This window comes from Alligator mississippiensis, chromosome 2, assembly GCF_030867095.1.
Source record: "Alligator mississippiensis isolate rAllMis1 chromosome 2, rAllMis1, whole genome shotgun sequence".
In the NCBI taxonomy this organism is placed as follows: Eukaryota; Metazoa; Chordata; order Crocodylia; family Alligatoridae; genus Alligator; species Alligator mississippiensis.
In genome coordinates this window covers 289,985,753-290,005,947 of record NC_081825.1, presented here as the reverse complement: position 1 = coordinate 290,005,947, position 20,195 = coordinate 289,985,753, and the positions used below count along the sequence as shown (strand labels likewise).

The 20,195-nt window shown below is 38.2% G+C and overlaps 1 protein-coding gene across 2 annotated transcripts in view; it reads left to right on the top strand.

Moving 5' to 3' along the window:
* The window catches only part of JAG2 (jagged canonical Notch ligand 2), a 95,698-nt gene extending 76,008 nt beyond the window's left edge, over positions 1 to 19,690 (top strand). For both annotated transcript variants that reach the window (XM_059723297.1, XM_059723298.1), the window contains 13 exons: positions 970 to 1,134; positions 1,670 to 1,783; positions 3,569 to 3,682; positions 4,131 to 4,244; positions 5,139 to 5,255; positions 6,378 to 6,405; positions 7,299 to 7,384; positions 8,408 to 8,521; positions 8,708 to 8,823; positions 11,057 to 11,305; positions 11,749 to 11,880; positions 12,970 to 13,126; positions 17,341 to 19,690. In XM_059723297.1, the coding sequence (XP_059579280.1) occupies positions 970 to 1,134; positions 1,670 to 1,783; positions 3,569 to 3,682; positions 4,131 to 4,244; positions 5,139 to 5,255; positions 6,378 to 6,405; positions 7,299 to 7,384; positions 8,408 to 8,521; positions 8,708 to 8,823; positions 11,057 to 11,305; positions 11,749 to 11,880; positions 12,970 to 13,126; positions 17,341 to 17,816 (1,982 nt within the window). In that variant the 3' untranslated portion in view covers positions 17,817 to 19,690. The remainder of the gene's footprint in view (positions 1 to 969; positions 1,135 to 1,669; positions 1,784 to 3,568; positions 3,683 to 4,130; positions 4,245 to 5,138; positions 5,256 to 6,377; positions 6,406 to 7,298; positions 7,385 to 8,407; positions 8,522 to 8,707; positions 8,824 to 11,056; positions 11,306 to 11,748; positions 11,881 to 12,969; positions 13,127 to 17,340) is intronic.
* Positions 19,691 to 20,195: the final 505 nt, after the last annotated feature.

Below are 20,195 nucleotides of genomic sequence, written 5' to 3'. Positions count from 1 at the left end.
CTAGGTGCACAGTGCAGCAATGAGGCACGGGGAGCAGCAGTGTGGGTTGTAGCAGGAAGGGTTGGGAGGGGTGACCTGGGCATATGGTCCTGTCCCATCCTGTCCTGAGCCCATGATCCCTGCTCATGTGGCTCCCAGCCACTTAGAAGTTCTACAGTCCTGTCTCGAACCATGCAAAATGTAGTTGAGTTGGGAAACATGTTTGTAGTATGTGTTACTTGTAAGGCAATGGAGGATAAATTTCACTTAATTTGCAAATTCTTAGATTATAATAAAATGTCTTGCCATATAAAAAGTGCACTTATTACCAAGATTAAAAAGCCATGGTCATGGTTGACATTTTAACTGTAATCTTATTTCACTGAATCCAAGACCACTTTTACATTTAAGATGACTCCCCAATAGTTACATTCCATATGTGAAAAGTTATAAGTTTAAAATCTAATTTTGGAGTGGTCATCTTAAATTTGCTTCCTTCCTCTTCGCCATCCCATGTGGCAGTGAAAGTAGCTTGGTGGGGAGGGGGCAGGCAGGCTGGCCCCCAACTGCAATTCACTGTGCAGGCACCTGTTCTCCCCTAGGTGCCTGCCTCCTCTCCGCCTCATGCAGTGGCTGTGGCTCCAGTGCCGGCCACAGAGAACGTGGTGGCTCTGGTGTCAGCAGCCGCATCCCTGGTCAGAACCAAAGCTGGAGCCGCAGCAGCTCCTGTACTACTGAGCAGTCTTCCCTGCATTCATCGTCCCTGTTTAATACTTCCCTTCCCCCCCAGGCACTGAAGAAAGTTTCCTTCTTCCCACATCATGTAGTTCCCCTGCACTTTCCTGGCCACACTGCATGGTCTCCCCCATGTCCCCTACCATACTCAAATTCAAGGAGTACCTCATCTTGGATTCCAGTAAATACAGTATGTATAGTTAAAGATATTAAAAGTAATCTTCCCCTCCTGCTTTTTTTTTTTTTTATTCTTAGTAATTGACAGCTGTACAATAGAAGTCTTCACAAATGCTACTCGGGAAGGCATCCGTTTCATTTCCTCTAATGTTTGTGGGCCTCATGGACAGTGCATTAGTCAACCAGGAGGAAATTTTACTTGTGCCTGTGAGAGGGGTTTTACTGGAACCTACTGTCATGAAAGTAAGTAAAACCCCTTCAAAAAAAAACCTCGACTTCATGGCATAGATTTACCAGGACACAACAAAATCTCAAAAAAAATTACATCAGGGACTATGATGGTGGGGGGAGGCGTTGCCCTTTATCTTTTGGTGTTGCTTAAAGTTCAGTTTTTCCTTTGTGAAAAAGTTGGTGATTTCAATCTGGATATTAGTGAGAGAGTATTTTCAGCACAATTGGGACTTCCCTTGGTAATTCTTTCACAGGAAGCTATGGAGATAAAACCTGGACCAAGAAGTTTCAAAATACCTATCATTAGAACATTGCAGGAAAGCTTGCACTGCTGTCACTAGTGTCCCTAACAGTTGGGCACATGACTACTTTTAATTTTTAAAACAAGTTCTGTGCTCCTGTTTATTGTAGAGAGATGAAGGATGTGTTTTCAGAGCTGTCTGGCACACCTTCATGAGGATAAAGCTCCATCATTAACCTGGAACTGTCATTAGTTTTCTTGCAGGATGGAAACTGTCCAATTATAATTGTTGATATTTTTCCCTAGATATCAATGATTGTCTCGGAAACCCTTGCAAAAATGGTGGAACATGCATTGATGAAGTTGATTCATTTAGGTGTTTCTGTGCAAGCGGCTGGGAAGGAGAGTTGTGTGACACAAGTGGGTACTACCAAGAATTTCCATATTTAAACTATAGCTTTGTGAAAACAGTACAAGGCACTTGGTCTGTGATTAACATCATTGGAGTAGGGTTTTTCGTTCTGTTCCATAGAACCCTAACATTATCATTTCCAAGGTGCTCACTAATATAAATGTGACTGTAATGTCTTCTTTGCAGTATTGTGTTTTTGATTAAACACTGCTTAAAAATTATCACTATATTAGTTAAAAGATAGAAACACTTGTCCTTGGGACAATCTAGTAATGTGCAATGATCGCTGTAACAAAAGTAACTTGATCAGTCTGTATATCACTAGTTTGTTTTTCCCCCTCCCCCCAATCCTAATCAAAGGAAATATGGGTTAATGATAAATCAGGTGGGATGTTTTTATAATTGTCTTGCATGATGGAGATTAAAGAATGCTGTAGGTTAGTCTGCATTGCAGAGATGTTTTCTTCAATTGAACTCTAAGAAAGAATTATAAATAATCCCACTGGAACCTTCAGAAGTACAGTTAAAATACAATCCAAAGTATGCCAGCCAGAGATTGGCTAGCCTTTTATTTGTTGTTAGTGTCCTGGATAATATAATATCAGAGCTGCCATACTTAGCCAGGGACTTAAGTTTCAGAGAGGGGCTATCACTAATAAGAATCTGTTGCATTATCTAGATACCGAGTGCCTGCATAGAATAAATGGAATTAAACAGATGGCAAAAGTAAGCTAGAAGCACAATTTATATGATGTAGAGTTTAGAATCCAACATTGTAATTTAGTGCATATCATTAACTATAGGATACAAAGTTTATCTCCATTTCATTTTCATTTAAGGGTTGCGGGGAAGGGCCTTCACTTCCTCGGTGAAAGGGGCGTGTGTTCCTACTGCATTTATCTGAAAACTTTCAGAACTTACTAAGCAAAGATTTATGCCTGATCAGTACTCAGATGAATTATCTCAAAAGAAAATTCAGGGTTCTGCAGGAAGTGGTATTCCTGTTTTCCCTCTGTATTTCCCCCTCCCTCTCCCCTGCATGAAAACCATTTTTAAAACTTGAGTTTAGGACTTGCTAGTATACACTGCCAGTGCCATCTTTAAGATAAGGAGGTAAGGATATGAAGAGGTCCTGAATCCATCAGCAATTACCCTATTGATTTAGGAAGAGTTTTGGGTTGTTTTTTTAAGGTGATGGTCTTGACTGAGGTTTCTATCAAGTCAATATGTTGTAACCACCAAAACCTTGGTTCCTGTTTCAGCTGGAAAAAATCCTCCTCTCCTATTCTAGAAAACTCCCATACAGTGTCAAGTTACTTGATAGCTTTTACATCACTCTTTTAAAAATTAGACAGGCCAAAAAACTTAATTTAATGTAGGTACTGAACACCTCTAGGTCTTGGTTACAGCTTCTTGATTGGCCCTTATGGGGTTTATCTAAAGCCCATTGAAGTCGAGATCTATGCAAGAAAGTGTGCACTATGGCTGTTCACATTATACCTACTTTGGGAGTAAGTGCCAGGATATTAGTTTTATTACCTTTCCCAAGTGTTTCAAATCCGATAGAGCGTCTAAGGCTTCTTTGATTCAGAGTCTTCTATACTAAATGTTTTTATTTTTATGCCATCTTTGCCATTGAAGCATGGAGTTTTCTTAACAGCCAGTACAATCAAGAGCATTTCCTGTCTCTGGAGGCAACATTTTTAATTTTCTGCAAAGAAGATTTAAAAAAATAAATCAAAATTCATCCATCTTTAACCAGAATATTTTGTTGACTGTTCACATTTTTACAGATTTTAATGACTGTTTCCCAAATACATGTCACCATGGAGGCCAATGTATTGATCTGGTGAATGACTTTTATTGTGAATGTAAGAATGACTGGAAAGGCAAAACTTGCCATTCGCGTAAGTATTTTTCATGTTGCGCAATTATGTACATGCTTGTTTTCCTTATTCCTCAAAACTGCCAGTTTTCTGATGAGCATTTAAGAGCTCAGCCGTAGAGGAATCGATTCCATTTTCTTAATCATTTTCCCCAAACTTCCTGTGACAACTGAACCCGTTTTGAACACCCATGCAGAGCATTGGGCTTTTTGAATTAAGAGACTTTGAAAGAAAATTGGCAATAAGTACCACCTATTTGATATTACTTCAATATCAGAATAAATATAACTTTTTTCTCTTTCGTTCAATAGCTGTGTTTATTCAATTAAGAGAGTTTTCTTTATTTTGTTAGGGACGCTCTTAAGCTATAGCTAAACATTCTGCAGTAACTTTTCAAGTAAACATTTTTATACCTTTGTTAACTTTCATTCATTCAGTATGTGCTTATTTGTTTTACTGCAACCTCTAGGTGAATATCAGTGTGATGCAAATACTTGTAGCAATGGGGGAACATGTTATGATGATGGAGACACTTTTCGATGTTCATGTCCCCCAGAATGGAAAGGAAGTACTTGCAACATCGGTGAGTGTTTAGTTCATTCAGTGATGTACATTAGACAAAAACGGTCTGTAGAATCTTTTTTTCTGGATATTGCTCAGATGATTGGTAAATGGATGGGGAGGGACCTTTCTGCTAATTGGCCATTTCAGATCTTTCCTGTCAGCTAGTCAGAAGTCCATCATATGGATCTCACCATCACGCACTACAGAGAGATACAGGAAAGGTAGAATGGTCATGTGGAGCTTGTTCTTCTCAGGTGGCACTAGTCTGCATTGAACTTGCTTTTGAGGAGGAAATGGGGGTTGTACATGCTCTGTAAACAAATTAAACAGTTTCCATGGCTCTATTTCCATTGTATACATGGACCCTAAACTTTCTTTAGGGATTTCAGGACAAAAAGGGGATGCCAACAACCTACTTCTAGTTCAACTTAATTCTGATTTTTTTTTTTCCTTTAAGATCGTCAGATACGATCATGGTTTTTAACCACATAACAGAATTTTAAATTATAGCTCGTAGCTTTAATACTAGTGTTTACTATGCCATCTTTTTGTAGACTGAAACTTAGTGGCATGGGACCAGCATAATGTAAAGAGAGGCATTTAATCAGATAAAAATATCCAGTTCTTCCTAGTTATAGTACATTTTGAAATGGATATTAAACTCCACGCATTGAGGCTTAAATTAAATTGACTTTTTAATTAGGATGAGACCTCAAGTGACTGAGAAATTGTTACGTATCCTTTTACTTCTGCAGTCTTTAAAGGTTTCTCCAAATCTTGTGACACTGGTCGTCAGCTCAACAAAATTGGGATTGAGGCAATTAAACAATTCCTAACTGCAAAGTGATAGGAGAATTGGTATCTAGATTATTTTTATTGTATTTTGACATTCTTCTTTTTTTTTTAATCAAAGCTAAAAACAGCAGCTGTATTCCTAACCCTTGCATGAATGGTGGAACTTGTGTTGGCAGTGGTGATTCCTTTTCTTGCATCTGCAAAGAAGGATGGGAAGGACGTACATGCACACAGAGTAAGACTTCACTTTTTTTTTTTCTCCTTTGCATTTCTAGGAGTGTCTGGTACAGAGCTGTTAACTAAACCAAAGCAAGTCCTTAACGTTTGTGTTGCAACATACATGAATCATTCGGGATGGGAGGGGATGAGGGAAGACAAAGCTCGTCTAATGAACGAAGAGCTTGTTTGTTTTGCACCTAATGTTTGCCAATATAACTTCAACTTCCTGTGCAGAAATGATCTTTGGAAGTTTATCCTCTAAACTTTATGAAGATCTTTTCTCTAAAAAAAATTATTTTTAAATTACTTGCATGTTAAAAAGGAGAATGAACTCACTTCTGTCAGAAGTGGTAAAACGGTTCACTTTTATTCTTGACGTGAACATTTCACTAGTTTCGTGACATACCTTTACGATGATTTGTTTAGGTGGGGCGAAGTTGGAGTTTGCGTTTCTTCAAGACACAACTTGTAGAAAATATTACATCTGGACTGCATTATTTGTTGTTTTTTTAATTTAAAATCCACTCTGAAATTACCTTTTTTTAAAATAACCTGTGTCTTGCTCAAGTTGTTTAAAGTTCTGCGTACTAGTGTGATAAATACTGATTTTTCTAAATTATTTGCTCTTAATGAGAAGAAGTTTGTTAAATGCAGTAAAAAAAATTTTAAAAAACCAGTTGCATACATACAGAATGAGAAGCCAAAGGAGTAATGCTCCTTGAAAAAGCTCTTAGAAGCTGATTGAACGAGCAACAAACAATTCTATCATTATTACAGTCTTACCAGTTGTCCTTCAACCTTAAAGACTGAAATCTTGTCTCTCACTTAGCTAGGTCACAAGTGTTCAAATGTCACTAAATTAAATGGCCAGATACAATGTTTTTGCATTAGTCAGTTATTTTTTGTGCAAAGTTAATATTAGACCATTTTTCTGTCATCTTCTGGAGTTTTAACTAAAACATCTCTTGAAAAAATAGTGTTCTTCTAGTATATTGATACCAATATTACAATTTGATGAAAGCAGAATAGTATTCATTGTGTTATGCTTTCTTCTGTCTTGCTGTAGACTTTTTAGACGTGTTATATTATATTTAAGACTTAAGAACCAAAATAGCTCATTTTACTCCTTCCATTACAGATACCAATGATTGCAACCCCCATCCATGGTAAGTACTGAAAAAGCTTTTCTTCTCATTTGTTTTCACAATAGTTGAACATAATAAACAAATTCTCTTTATAAAGGGTAAATATGCAATACTTAAAAAAAAAAAAAAAAGAACCTTTTCATATGTTGTAGGATTTTTTAATAGTAGTCTTGAATTCACTAGCTGAAATTAATATCTGTTAATATGTTTAAGCTAGAAATATTTGATCCAATCAAAGAATAGTTATAACTATCTGATTTTAGCTGTGAATGATCAGAAAACTTTAAAATTAAGAGAAAATAGTCATTAAATAAACAATGTACCCTGTCAGATTGCAAAGTATTTAAACAGAAGAATTAAAGAAATGTATTTAGATATTATTCAAATTAAAATCAAATATGGATCCTGTATCTTCTGAAATGTCTTAGTGGAATTTCAGGAGTTATTGCCCATTCTTACACTGAAAGTACAGGTTTCTTTGCTTGTTTTCTAATATGTATTTTACTATTCCCATAACCACTTGTTTTCTGTGAAATTGACATCTTAAAACACAGACATTCAGGTTAGAGCAAACTTCCCATCAAATTTTTCATATGATCTATTTCTGACCCCAAATCTATATTTTGTACAGGGAAAGAATTCCTCTAAACAGTGGCAGAAAGCTTAATTAACAAAGGTTTAATTGGAGAGGCTGACAAAATAATGCAGATGGCTTATTAAGTTGTATATTATGAATTAGCAAGAACTTTTAATTCTGTATTGTTCAATAGTGAGAAAATGCCATGAATAGGAACAATAGAAATTTGCATTTGAACAGGCTGTTATATGAAAGACCTAAGGTTTTTGCTTATCTTTGGGCTTGCGAATCTACCCTGAGAACAGTCATTGTAACGGTAGGTTTATTATTTTTACAGTTACAATGGAGGCATCTGTGTAGATGGTGTGAATTGGTTTCGATGTGAATGTGCACCCGGGTTTGCTGGTCCTGACTGCAGAATTAGTAAGTACCTGCATGGGTGAAGGACTGAGAGGTCATGCCATCGCGACCCAAAAATCTTTGTTGTAGCCACCCTTTGACCTTTGATGTATTAAGCTTAGGTCAGCTGTACCCCAAATAATGAACAGAAGCTAACTGAATTATTCATAGACACTGATCCTCACCTTGCAAATAAAGGGATCTTTTGTTTGGGACAGAAGCCCTTTCTTCATTTGATAAATGCAACTAAAATGACTTGGCTTAAATTGTACTCAAAAGCTCTATTGCAGGATTTTATGTAGAAATTGTTTGGAAGTTCCAGGACACTAGCTTTCTAGCTGTAGAACTGTTCAGATTTTTCTTTTTCTTTTCTTTAAAAAAAAATGCTGTTTTTAGCAGAAATAACATTAGTGTTTCTCAGTGGAGTCTTATTTTATGTAATTAAAAATTACATGGCTAAGTGAAACACAAATATCGTGGGTAGAGTGCTGTCACAGGAGTAACACGTGGAATGTGTGGGCTTATGTTAATGACTATTTACGGCTGTTTTCCAAAACTGACCGTGAGATCTGTAAAATGAAACTTCTTATTTTCTACGAGGCTATGGTGGATCCTTACACTATATTTATAGTTAACTTAAATTTCAGCAATGTGTAATCTACTGGGTCTGTTCTTTACTCGTGGTGGCATTAACACGTGGAGAGAAACTAGACTGATTAATGTCACTGCATCGTTTTATGATCGACTGAATTCTTATAATTAAAGTAGACTTACATTAAATATAGCCAAGTGAATTTGCTGCTTCAGGCTAGAATTCAGGTATCTGCATTAGTGAGTCCATATAAGACAGCTGTAAGTGCTGAGACAAAGCAGGTGCGGTAGATGCAATTAAAAGAACTTTGCACAGGTCTGAAGTAAACATTGCAAGTGATGATGGCAGATCTTGATATGGGATTGCTTGTGATTTAAAACACTGCTTGTGTTTAAACTTTTGCCAGTGTGTCTTGCTGACTTTTTTATTTTATTCCACCCCCCCCCCCCCCCCAGATATTGATGAGTGTCAGTCCTCTCCTTGTGCATATGGTTCTACTTGCATAGATGAAATAAATGGATACAGGTGCACTTGTCCTCCTGGAAGAGTCGGTTCTAGATGCCAAGAAGGTAATACCTTAATAGTCTTAATTTAAAAAAAAAAACAAAAAAAAAAAAACTAGTTTAACTTTTAATAACAAGTACAGTGTGGATGTCCAATGGTGGCTTTCTAGAAAAATGAAATTATATCATTTTGATTTAGGGCTGTACTTAATTATTAGTGTTTCAAAAATTAACTTTTTTTTTTTCTTTAAGTGATTGGTTTTGGAAAATCTTGCTGGCTTAAAGGAACATCATTTCCTCATGGCAGCAGATGGGACCAAGAATGCAACAACTGCCACTGTTTAGATGGCCATATTGACTGCACCAAGGTAATGATTTGACCTATTTAAGTTTTCTACTGAAATGCTTTTTATTCTAGCTAAACTGGACCCACAATTTTTTTTATTTTTTTTTTTTTTGAGATGGCTGCATCATATTGTGACTACTAAAAATATAGCAAATCCTTTGAGCTTCTTGTAAACTATCCCAATGAAATTAGCAGACTGTTTGCCAATTTATTCAAACTAGGATGTGCAAGAGAATACACAGCATGCTCAATGGGTGAAATTTTGTCCTAAGCATTGGTCTTCAGTAGGGTAATATAGCACAGATCTTGTGAAAGTTACCTTTGTGGTCATTCATCTTTTCTATGTGGTGTAGATGATGGTAACCGTGTATGATAAATGCAGCTTGACTGTGTCTCTGCCCACTAACCAGTTTCTCTCCTTATTCCATCTAATGTTCCAAACATCTGAGCTGACTCCCAGCAGTTATCAATAAAATACAGTGCTTGCATCTATTACTGTACAGTCCAACTCTGGTACTGATGCAGCCTGACTGGAGATGGAATGGTATGAAAAATAATACCAGCATTATTCACCACCACTAGGTCATCCTTGATTTCTTGCAACATTACAAGTGATCTAAAAGACTTAAGTACAGACAGTCAAGAAGCCTGAGGCAGAATCGATTTCAGTCTTTGCAGGATAGTCTAAGCTGCATGGATTGAACTGATAAGCAAGTGAACAGACATTCACTTTTGATTCTAGAAATGCAGTCACATGCCTGCAGTTGTCCAGGCCAGAAGATAGTGGGCACTGGAGCACGTCTTCCTGCTCAGCTGGAACAGACAGTTTGGGCAAAAGCTAGCCCACCAACCTTGCAAGGGGGACTTTGTCGGGAGGTACAGAACATCCTAAGATGCTGGGGGACTGAATTAATTTGAACCTGGAGGAGATCTGGGGCAAAAGTTCAATAAACTGATTTAACCTAAATCAGTAAAGTCTGATGCCCCATCCATCCAGGATTATCTTAAACTGGTTTTGGCCATTTTGAAAGTGGTTTATATGCACTAAACTTTTGTTTGAACTGATTTTTCTGATCACTTAAAGCAGTTTATGTGAAATTTCTGTCCCTAGCCAAAGTGACCTAGAAAGTCTGTGACGTGCCTAAAATATCTGAAGTTTGATTGTGATGTTCTGGTGAAGGTGGACTAGGGGTATAATGCAGATGAGGTGCTCTAAAACTATATTACAAATATCTTGTTTCTCATGGCTTTTTCATACACAATGGAATACAGTTTGATTTTACTGACTAGATTAGATTCACAAAAGCAATGCACATGTTCCTAGAGGAATAGGCAGCATATGAATGTAACCCTTCTAGACACCTTCCATAAAACATAGATGCTCTTGGAATTAGGTAGCACAGCAATAACTGTATTTCTAGACTAGAGCACTCTTTTGTTGGAATGGGAATGAAGTGGTTTTGCATAAGCAAGCTAAATATTCACCTAGGTATCACTTCCTATCCTGACATTGGTAGAGTGTCTTGTTAGTATCATGTCCAAAGCACTTGGAAAGAGCTACTTATGAATACCCACAAAACTCAGCCCCCTTAATTCTTTGTTTCTATGCTGTCTATAAAGTACAACAGTGGTTAAGTTAGAGGTATGCTGCTATTGCCTGTCATGCTGACCAGTATTGTATCACTTTTTTTAATTCCTTATGAAGCTCCTGTCACTTATTTAAACTGAGCTCTTCGGGGTAGAGATCAGTCTGTGCTAGGTGTTATAGAAACAAAAAACCCCAACAAAACAGAACAGCGGAGCCCTTGTCTATGACTAGGTTTCCTAAACACTCTGATACTTGAAAGATTCCCAGTTGCTGGCATGCTGGCTGACTTTGGCAACTCGGAGGAACTATCTTCAAAACGAAGGTGATGCCTCTTCTTTTCAAGTGCGTTGGGATATGTGGGATAAAAGCAGTATATGGGACTTCTGATGATATGATCATTGCCACATTAGGAGAATGCCATGTAGCCTCTATCCTGGGCATCACAGTCTACATGTTACAGTTAAATAAAGCTACAGTAATCAAAACCAAAACCACAGCACTGTAAAAACAAACCAAAAAACAAAAAACAAACAAAAACAAAAAAAAATGACTTTAGTCACTGATTATGAAGTTTGAGTGCTGCCACTCTCCATGAATTAACTTTTTAATTGCTGTGAATTCTAGGTACCATGTATTTTAGTTTAAATAGTAACTCTTTAATTTTCAGGTCTGGTGTGGAAGGAAACCTTGCTTATTACAAAAACACTGGGATCATGCAAATAATCAGTGTCCCATTGGTCAAGAATGCCAAGAGAAAATGTACATAAAATGTTTTCAACCACCGTGCACTGGCTGGGGAGAATGCAGTGCATCGGAGCCTCTTCCTGTCAATATAAAGTGTCTGCCAAATTCTGGATACTTGGATAATGACTGTGCTAGAATTACTTTAACTTTTAACAAAGACAAAGTACCTCAGGTAAGACCAAAACCTAACGTCAGACTCAACCAGTGGTAGAAAACCTTTAATATTCTTCAGCAGATGCCAACAGAAATCAATGCTTTTAACAAAGGTTACTAACTGTCCCCTATTTGTAAAACTTTTTTTCCAACTATTTATAGCTGTACTTTGAGAACCTTGTTTCTATTTTTGTCATTCAGCCATAACTCAAAAAAACCCTGTAACTTAAGGGAAAAATAACGATACTTTTAATTTTTTTTCCTTTAACCTACAAATAAAACTGAGGTAATACTTATTGGTTCAAACCACTCTTGTTGTGTCCTAACACTACTTAGAGCCAAAAGAGCCTGGCCCTCTACCATTTTGTCCAGAATGCTCCTAGCTCTCAAATGGATTAAGTTACATACATACACAAGAAGCCAATTGTAGCACCAGGATACAATCCATTTTGTTTCCAACAGGGTACTACAATTGAAAATATCTGCTCTGAAATTCGCTATTTACCAGCTACGAGGACTGTTTCTAAAGAGAGGACTCTGATAATATTGTGTGACCTGTCATACTCCACGGAGAATGCAGTGGAAGTTGCCGTTGTAAGTACTAGATTATTTCTATAAACATAAACATGTTTTCTTGCTAGATTGGACCTGGGGAAAACTGGTTTAACATTTGTTTCATTTTAAAAGCAAATGCTGGAACTTGTGCTTAGTTTTGATTTCAGCATAACTTTTTGATCTCATGAAAACATTTTTAGCTCGTTTATTAACTATTGAAATGCATAGTTCACACTGGTAGAAAATTGCCACTATCTTAATGTTTATGGTAAGTTGTCTGTCAAATATCAATCTAAATTTGCCCACATCCCCAAAATCCAGGATTATTAACTCTCTCAGCAGAGAAACTAGATGGTTGATATTGAGGAGTGAATGGCTATGGTTGGGGCACATCAGAAAAGTGGAGACATTTTAGTTGGATGCTGTGCACGCTGTGATGAGATCTTCAACCTCCAGGGTGCTCAGTAAGCATTCCAAAAATGTCGTTGAGGGGAAGGGGAAATCTAGTTCAAGTAGTTGAAAATAATTCTTGTACTGCTGAACTGTTTGGCTTTTGTAGAAGAGTTTCTGTATGGGAAATGTCAGTGTTTGTTTGTAAGTTAGCTGGTCTAACCAGGCTTCCAGAAGTAGTAAAACGTTACGAGCCAGAGGGTGTGGTATCAAACAGATATTCTTAGTGATATTCATTGCTCACAAGTACCAGTAAAGAATATGTTGAGTTATGGTGCAAGCTGAGAGGCTGTACAGGTTAAATATAACAGATTATGATATTTGTGCAAGCTCACTTCTAGATAATATTTTGTAGTCCTTCAAACTATGACTAAGTTTAGCTCATGGTATAAGGAACACACAAGTCTGCTGGGGTTTTTTTGTTGTGTAGTAGCGGCAATTTTCCTGCCATGTGGAAGAGTTGAAAAGGGGGTACTAATTTAATACTTGCATATTTTACTTCAAACCAAACCACCTATCCTGTTGGAAGACTACATAGGGGTGATGCTTTTAACTTTTATTATTAATGTAATTATCAACAAGTAAAGCTAATTTAAGGCTTGTAATTGATAATTTTGGATGTGTACTTCGTTTAAGTAAAGGCAGTAACCTTTTTCCCCTCCTTTCTTGACTCTCTAGTCTTTTACCCCACACCAAGATGAACAAGATAACAGCCTAATACAAAACGCTTCTAATATTATAGTAAATGCAATCACCAAACGACAAAACAGCACTGTTACACTGGCAGTTACTGAAGTCAAAGTGGAGACCATAGTTGTTGGGAATTCATCCTCAGGTAAGGCTGTGGATACATTGACATCTTGTGTTCATTCTATGGCTCTGTTGCTACCAGTCTTTCGGCTTTTCTCCTGTCCTGCAAAAAAGGCAGCATTAATCTTAAAGAAGTTGGTCAACTTCCTCTTTCCCAGAGCAGATTCTAGTGTTATACTTGTTGCAAATCATAGTTCCATGCTTTAATGGTAACTGGAACCGATATTTTGATTTTAATCATCTCTCTAAATGACAAAATGGCGGGGGGGTGCTATACTTTGAGTTTCCAGTTCAGAAATGGTGTTGATGATAGAATCAATCTGGCAAGATGCTCAGTTCCCATTCACATCGATAAGAGTTAAGGTTGCTTATCACTTCCTTAATATTTGGCCTGTTATAATTAGTCATTGCTGTTCATGTGGCTTCATAACAGTCCCTTGCTAGTACATATCTGGTTCATACTGCAGTTCTTTGATTTAAGGGTATGGCATAATTAAAGGATGCACTTAGATGCTTTTCATTTAGATGCAACCCTCAGAGTGGCCAAGATCAGAGCAAATACAAAAATGGTTATATGTTGGGTCTTTTACATCAGCATTTCTTCTTCCCTTCTCAGCAGAGAGGACATAAATGGTTGTTGAAATCTTAGTTTTACTTGGAATCCACTGGGAAATCCTAAAACAGGGGTTTGAGATTAGCAGGAGAAACCCCATGGCTCTACTTCTCCAAAATCTTTTCTGGGGAAACACTTACCCACATATACTGTACGTTGGCACGTGTCCAGTTCCGTTGTCATCCTCCAAGATCCTTAACACAGACGGGCCACATCTACACGAGGTGCTACTGCGCAGTAACCAGAGTTATTGTTCAGTAGTGCCAGCAAGCGCCTTTTTTGTGATGCTACTGCTCAGTAGCATCATGGCAAAACTGTGATGCACAATGCTACTGCATAGTAGTATCAGGTTGCTGTGCAGTCAGTGTCTTGTGAAGATGTGGCCACACACTCGGTCTTCAACTTGAAGAAAAAAAATCTGCCAGCTTTGTTCTTCTCTGGACATGGGTTTTCTGGAGAAGGGAGAATTGGGCCAAGATTCTGATCCAGTGTGTAATACCCTTTCTACTCTTCACAGCGCACAGAATTACAAGAGTTGTTCTGGAGGAACAGAAATGCTTAGTCTCCCATTTCAGAAACAACAGGATTTATCCAGTAACGTAAAATGCCATGGAAGATGAAGCCAGCCAGTCTTTTTTTAGGCCTATAAGTACACCCCTCTTTCTCCTCAAAATAGGCAGTCAATAAGGAACATTTTCCCTGTGTTCTTTTTTTTTCATTTTTCCCCTAAGAATGAGCATAATCTGTAATTTAAGCCTTGCCTACCATGGTGTCAGTTTAGCCTTGTTTTAAGACTGACTTCAAACCAGCATCCCCTGGACTACCTCTGAAAGCTAGTATCTCTATCCATGGCCATCTGACTCTACAATTGTAGGCAATGGTCAAACATCTTTTGACCTAGTGTTAATCACTTATCTCTTATTTTTCAACATCTAAGCAAAGTATCCATTAGTTGGCTTTTGGAGCAAGCCAGCTATGAATGAGGACCCATCTTTTTTGCAATCACATGGCCCTGGTCAAAAACCTGTGCAAGTTCTGAGTGCGCAGTAGCCCAGGGTTCTGGTCATTATGAAGATGCAAGCTTCATATGTCATCTTGGAGCTGAAGATGGCTTGACTGGTGGTGCCCTCCTTGAAGGCTCCTGTCCCCGCCTTTCAGTCCCAGTCCAATCCAAGTTTTACATTTGCTTGTCAGGAGCTCTCTTTACTGTTAGGTGTGGGGGCGGGGGGGGGGGGAACAAACTTCTGTAGGAGTGTTGCATTCTCCAAATAGGATACCTTAATAACCCACATTCCCCTAGCTGCCAGTCCCAAATGGATTGTCTCTGAGGCTCAGGGCAGATTCCATAAATCATCTTCATAGGCTGCCTCTTCCCTAGCCCTCTACCTAGGAACTTGTTCAGAGGCCTTTTTTGACAGGACAGATATCTCAAAAGTTGGGAGAAATAAGCAAATCCTTCCTTCTGAAACAAAACACTGCAAAAATGGAAGTCTTTTCTATATCTCTGCGGCTAGATTCTGCAGCTGCGTAGTGCTTATCCTACAGAACTAGGCATCATCTGGCAATTTACTTTTAAACTCATCTGAGAATGTGGAGAAGGAACATTTATTTTGATCAGTTTTGGCTGATTGATCACTCACATCAGCCAAGTGCTCTTCCCTAGCACTAACTCCAGTCTCAAAGGAAAAAGCAGAGTGCCTCATCTTTTGAATTTCCTTTTGCAGTTTTCTCTTCCCTGCACTTATTTTCCTTTGAGAAATTCTTTCCCAATTTTCAGGAAAGAAAACAAAATCATTATGCATTGACAATAGGGCCATTATATAAAACCAGTTAAAACCAAATCCAGTGCAAATGGTGTCCCAGAACATCCTAAAAGGGTATATCTTGAGGAGCAAATGATCTGCTGTATGCCATGCAAGCTGTGGAAATGCTCACTAGGAAAGGCAGGCACAGAAATGGGGAAAAAGCTATGACTTGGTTTTATTGAGCAAAATGTCATTTTTCTTAGGAAGCAAAGGGCAAATTGTTCCCTTTTTTGCTTGTTAGTTTTACTTCTAAGGGTACAAGGGGTATTGTTTTTTAATCCTCAAGATTATTATCAATGTTTAAAGTTTGTTTTTTTTTTTTTTTAAATCAAGCATGTTGTGAGGACACAGTGTGTATTATATGTTAACATTTCCATGAACTCGCACGTTGATACTCACATTATGCCTTATCAGTACACAGGCCTGTAATAACAATCTATGAAGAACAAGCACGTGTTTGCAGTCTCTAGTACATATACCAATAGTAAGAGGGAAAGGAACAGTGGACACTTAGGTCATTTGTAAATTTACTTCCTGTAAATTAACTATAGAAAGAGAGTCCAGTGCAGACATCAGCTGGTCAAGGTAAATCAGATGCCGTATACAGATGTTCAGTTTCTACCAGGAGAATCTCTGTTCTCCCGGTAGAAACCAGAAGCATTCAAGCTCTTCCTCCTAGACCAAAAATAGTGGTTCTGGGAGGGGAAAAAAAGCCAACTCTAGCCAGGTAGAAGGGGAGAGGGAAGCTACTCTAGCCTCTCCCATAGACCAGGATGGGAGACTAGCAGCAGTCACTGCTCCCTGTCTCTTCTCCAAACTAGGCAGTCCCTGGTTTGAGAAAGATGGAAGGGGTTTGCCAGTTCCCTCTATCTTCCCTTTGCTCTCGACTGCTGCCCCTGCCTCGGGTACCTAGTTTATTTAAAAGCTGGAGGGGATCGAATTGGGATTGGCAAAAGCCTCCCCAAGCCCAGGGGCCAACCCTGTTGTCTCTTAAATTACAGGTAGCAAGGGGAAGTTAGTGGGCTGGGAGTTGGGCTTAGGAAGGTTCTCCCCAAGGCAGTAGGGCAAACCACCTGCCTGCTACACACACTGACATCTCCAGTATATGGAGTGTGCAAGGGCTTTGCCATTGGGTTCAGTCTGCTTGGCTCCTGGTGTTCAGGCGCTGAGAAGTGGACATCTAGTGTGCTTTGTCTCGCTGCCTCTGCTCAGCTCCCTGAGACCAGAAGCAGAGTGGACGAGCAGCTGCTCAGGAACTGGTCCAGGAGGAGAGCGTAGCAGCCACCACAACTCCCTGCCTCTTCCCCAAACTGGTCACTGCCTAGTTTAGCAAAGGGGTTGGGGACTTGCTCCCTCCACCCCATTCCCAGAGACTGGGAGGAGTGTGATATCACTGATATCCCCCCTGTCTTGGGAAGGCATGGAGAGCAGAGGAGTGAGGGCATCTGCAGGCTGCCTGTAGGCTCCCGCTCCTGGAAAGATTTCTACCAATGAAATCTTCTCAGAAATGTCCACCAGCAGAAATGAATGTCTGTTCATATCCTAATTGTCAGTTGGTCTCACTTAAAACATGGACTCTCTGAAGTTTTGTTTCCCAAATCATTCTGGCCTCTCAATTGCAGTGTTTTAAGTGGCCAGAAACTGTCAAAAGGAGGACTACAGTTTCAAGCAGAAATACTATAAAGTACCTCAATGTTTAGGCACGTTCACTTTTTTCCAAAAAGGCTTCAAAAGGGAGCTCTTAGAGCATTTGTGTGACCAGTTCCTAGTGCAAATATCCAGTATCAATAACCAGCTTTTCTATTCTGGTTTGTCCTCTAGGTTATTTGGTTCCAATTATTTGTGCTGTCTGTAGTATTGTATGGCTGACTTGCATAATCATCTGTGTGTGGTGGACTCGAAAGAGAAGAAAAGAGAGAGAAAGAAGCCGCCCACCTAGAGAGGAGGGTACCAATAACCAGTGGGCACCTTTAAATCCAATAAGAAACCCGATAGACAAATCTTACAGTAACAAAGACATTCGTTACGAATGCAAGAATTTCATTTCTCCTCAAAAAAGAACTTGTGATACGGTGGAGGGGTATGTGGAGTATGAGGAAGAGGATGAGGAGGATGAGGAAAGAGAGGTCATGGAAATGGACAAATTCCTTTCTCACAAACACCCAAAGCCTTTGCCAACAAAGGCATCCGACACGTCTGAGAGCAGTCCAGTAAAGAAAGCCTATCAGATAGTCAAAATGGACAACAGATCTGTAAAAAATGTGAATGCATCAAACTTTGAAGGCGGTAGAGACTAACCTGTACTCAGAACACAGGCACGCTGTGCCTGCACTTAACAGGGAGGGGAAAATTGACATCTCCATTTTGCATCAAGGACAAATATCTGGAGGCAAATGTTCATAGTTTCTTTATTTTGAGTAAAAAAATAAATAAATAAATAAATAAAAATAATAATAAAATAAAATAAAAAAAGTTTATTTTGTTTCTTTAGCCTTGTATAAATTATTCAATGACTGTCAGATGGAAAAAAAATGAGTAATCTTTGATAGTTGCTATTTTTGTAAAGTTTACTTATAATACACTCGCTGTATGGCAGAGGAGAGAGGCTGTATTTTCAATATGTGTAAAGTTTATTACAAAAGACTATACACTGTTTACAGAATGTATTTCTTTTTATTACTTGCTCTAATTTAACGGTGGCTTTAAAACCTCCTGGTTGAGGAAATTGTGTAAACTTAAACTGTTTTCTTGACTTTGAATCTCTATTAATGGCAGCTCACAGCACTTGTTACGTTAGTAGCTTCTGTAAGTTTTTTTTTGTTTGTTTTTTGTTTTCCTTTTTTATTTCCCAAATTTGCCTTACACACTTCGTAACAGGAACAGAAATTTATAGAGATCTTTCAACTGTGGTTTAAAAGTGGCCTTTTTATTTTTGTTTTTAATTACTTTAGAATTGCAGTATTGAAGCATGTGACAAGTGCCTTGAGATTTAAACTTTTTCTATAGCAACTGTCAAAGACTGCCATACCAATATAGTTAAATTGTGAGAACTGTAGGTTCCCGTAACTGACATGGTTTATTTTCTAATTGTGAAAATGCTTTTTTTTGTAAATATGTACATATTAAATGAATCACTCTGTATATTTGATTTAATAACTTAAAATATTTCTGTCTTTTTTTTTTTACATGTCATTCCTTTTTAATTTATGTTGCAGAAAAGGGAGGTTTTATGGCAGTTTATGAGACCCTTTTTTGGTATTATGTCCAAATTAGACAACGATGTTAATACAATGTTAGGAATCTGTTGGTCATTTGTATTTACATTGTAACACAATCATTTACATGTAAATAGATCCAGAAGTGTTTGTTTATTCCCAGGTTCTGCCCATCTCAAGAACACTAGAGGATGCATCTACTGTACAGTACCAACTTAGCAAGGCATTGTTTTTCTTTTGTGAATATGTTAATTACATGTGGTATTACATATTTTTTGCGTTTAAATACAGGCCTAATGAAGGGAACAATATTTCCTCATTCTTGTTTCTGTTGTGCTTATTCATCTATCGCTCTAAGAAAAAGGTTGGCAAACTTGGAAGATGGAGTACCTCTATAGAAATGGTTATTCATACGGGATGGCTTGCGCATTTTGTTTTTTGACTTTGAGGCTTTATTATTGCTATTAACTGGGCAAACTATAAGTTTATTTTAATTACTGGAAACCATAACACTACATACACCTAGTTATCCTACCAGTAAGAAGAGCGGATGTTTATCTGAAAGTATAAACTCTGGCCAATGAACAATATAAACATGAATGTTTTGAAACCAGTTATTTTATACATGAATGCAGGAATTGCTTTGCAGGATCTTCTGTTTAGTACATTTTGTTTGACATGTTCTTAAATAACTTTCAGAAGAAAATTATTTATTAAAGCATTTTATAACAATGTTTGTTGTAACTTTTTTTACTTGTGGTAAATATTCAAAACTTATTTTGATAACCTGATTAGGAGTTAGCTCTAGAAAGGGTACTACTATCCATCACCTGTTCCCCCGTATAATCCTAAGTATTTAAACCAAAAATACTTTTTTCTGCTACCCTTGTAACTTTTTGTACTGTAATGCTGCTGTCTTCCATAATCTAATAAAATGATTCCCTCATTGTGTGTAATTATATATTTCAAATTGTGTTTGCTTTCAAATTGCCTTCTAGGCGCCTAATATAATACTCTTCCAGACAATCATATCAACCCAGCAAACTTGGAAGACAAGTGCCCAGTAGCGAGTTCAGTTGCTGCTTCCACAGGCCTGTTTTGCTTTGGAAGTGTACTGCAGCAGAAGCAAATCTGAGTCCATAAGGGAATGAGATTAGCTGAGAGCCAAATTGCTTTGAATGTGGGCTGCATTCTTGAATGAGAGGTTGCCTGTGATCACAAACAGTTGGACTGCGAGGTCCAGCAGGGCCCTTCCTTGTGCTCCTATGTCGATGAGAGATCTTAAAATGCTCTATACCATGATCTAAGCACTGAATGTAGGTTGCTTACTAGTTTGCTAACTAGACCTCTACCACTCTGCACCGTACCTTGCTTCTCTAGGGCAGGGGTGGCCAACCCATGGCTCCACAGCCACGTACAGCTCTTCAGAAGTTAATGTGTCTCTTTGCGTGAGTACATGGT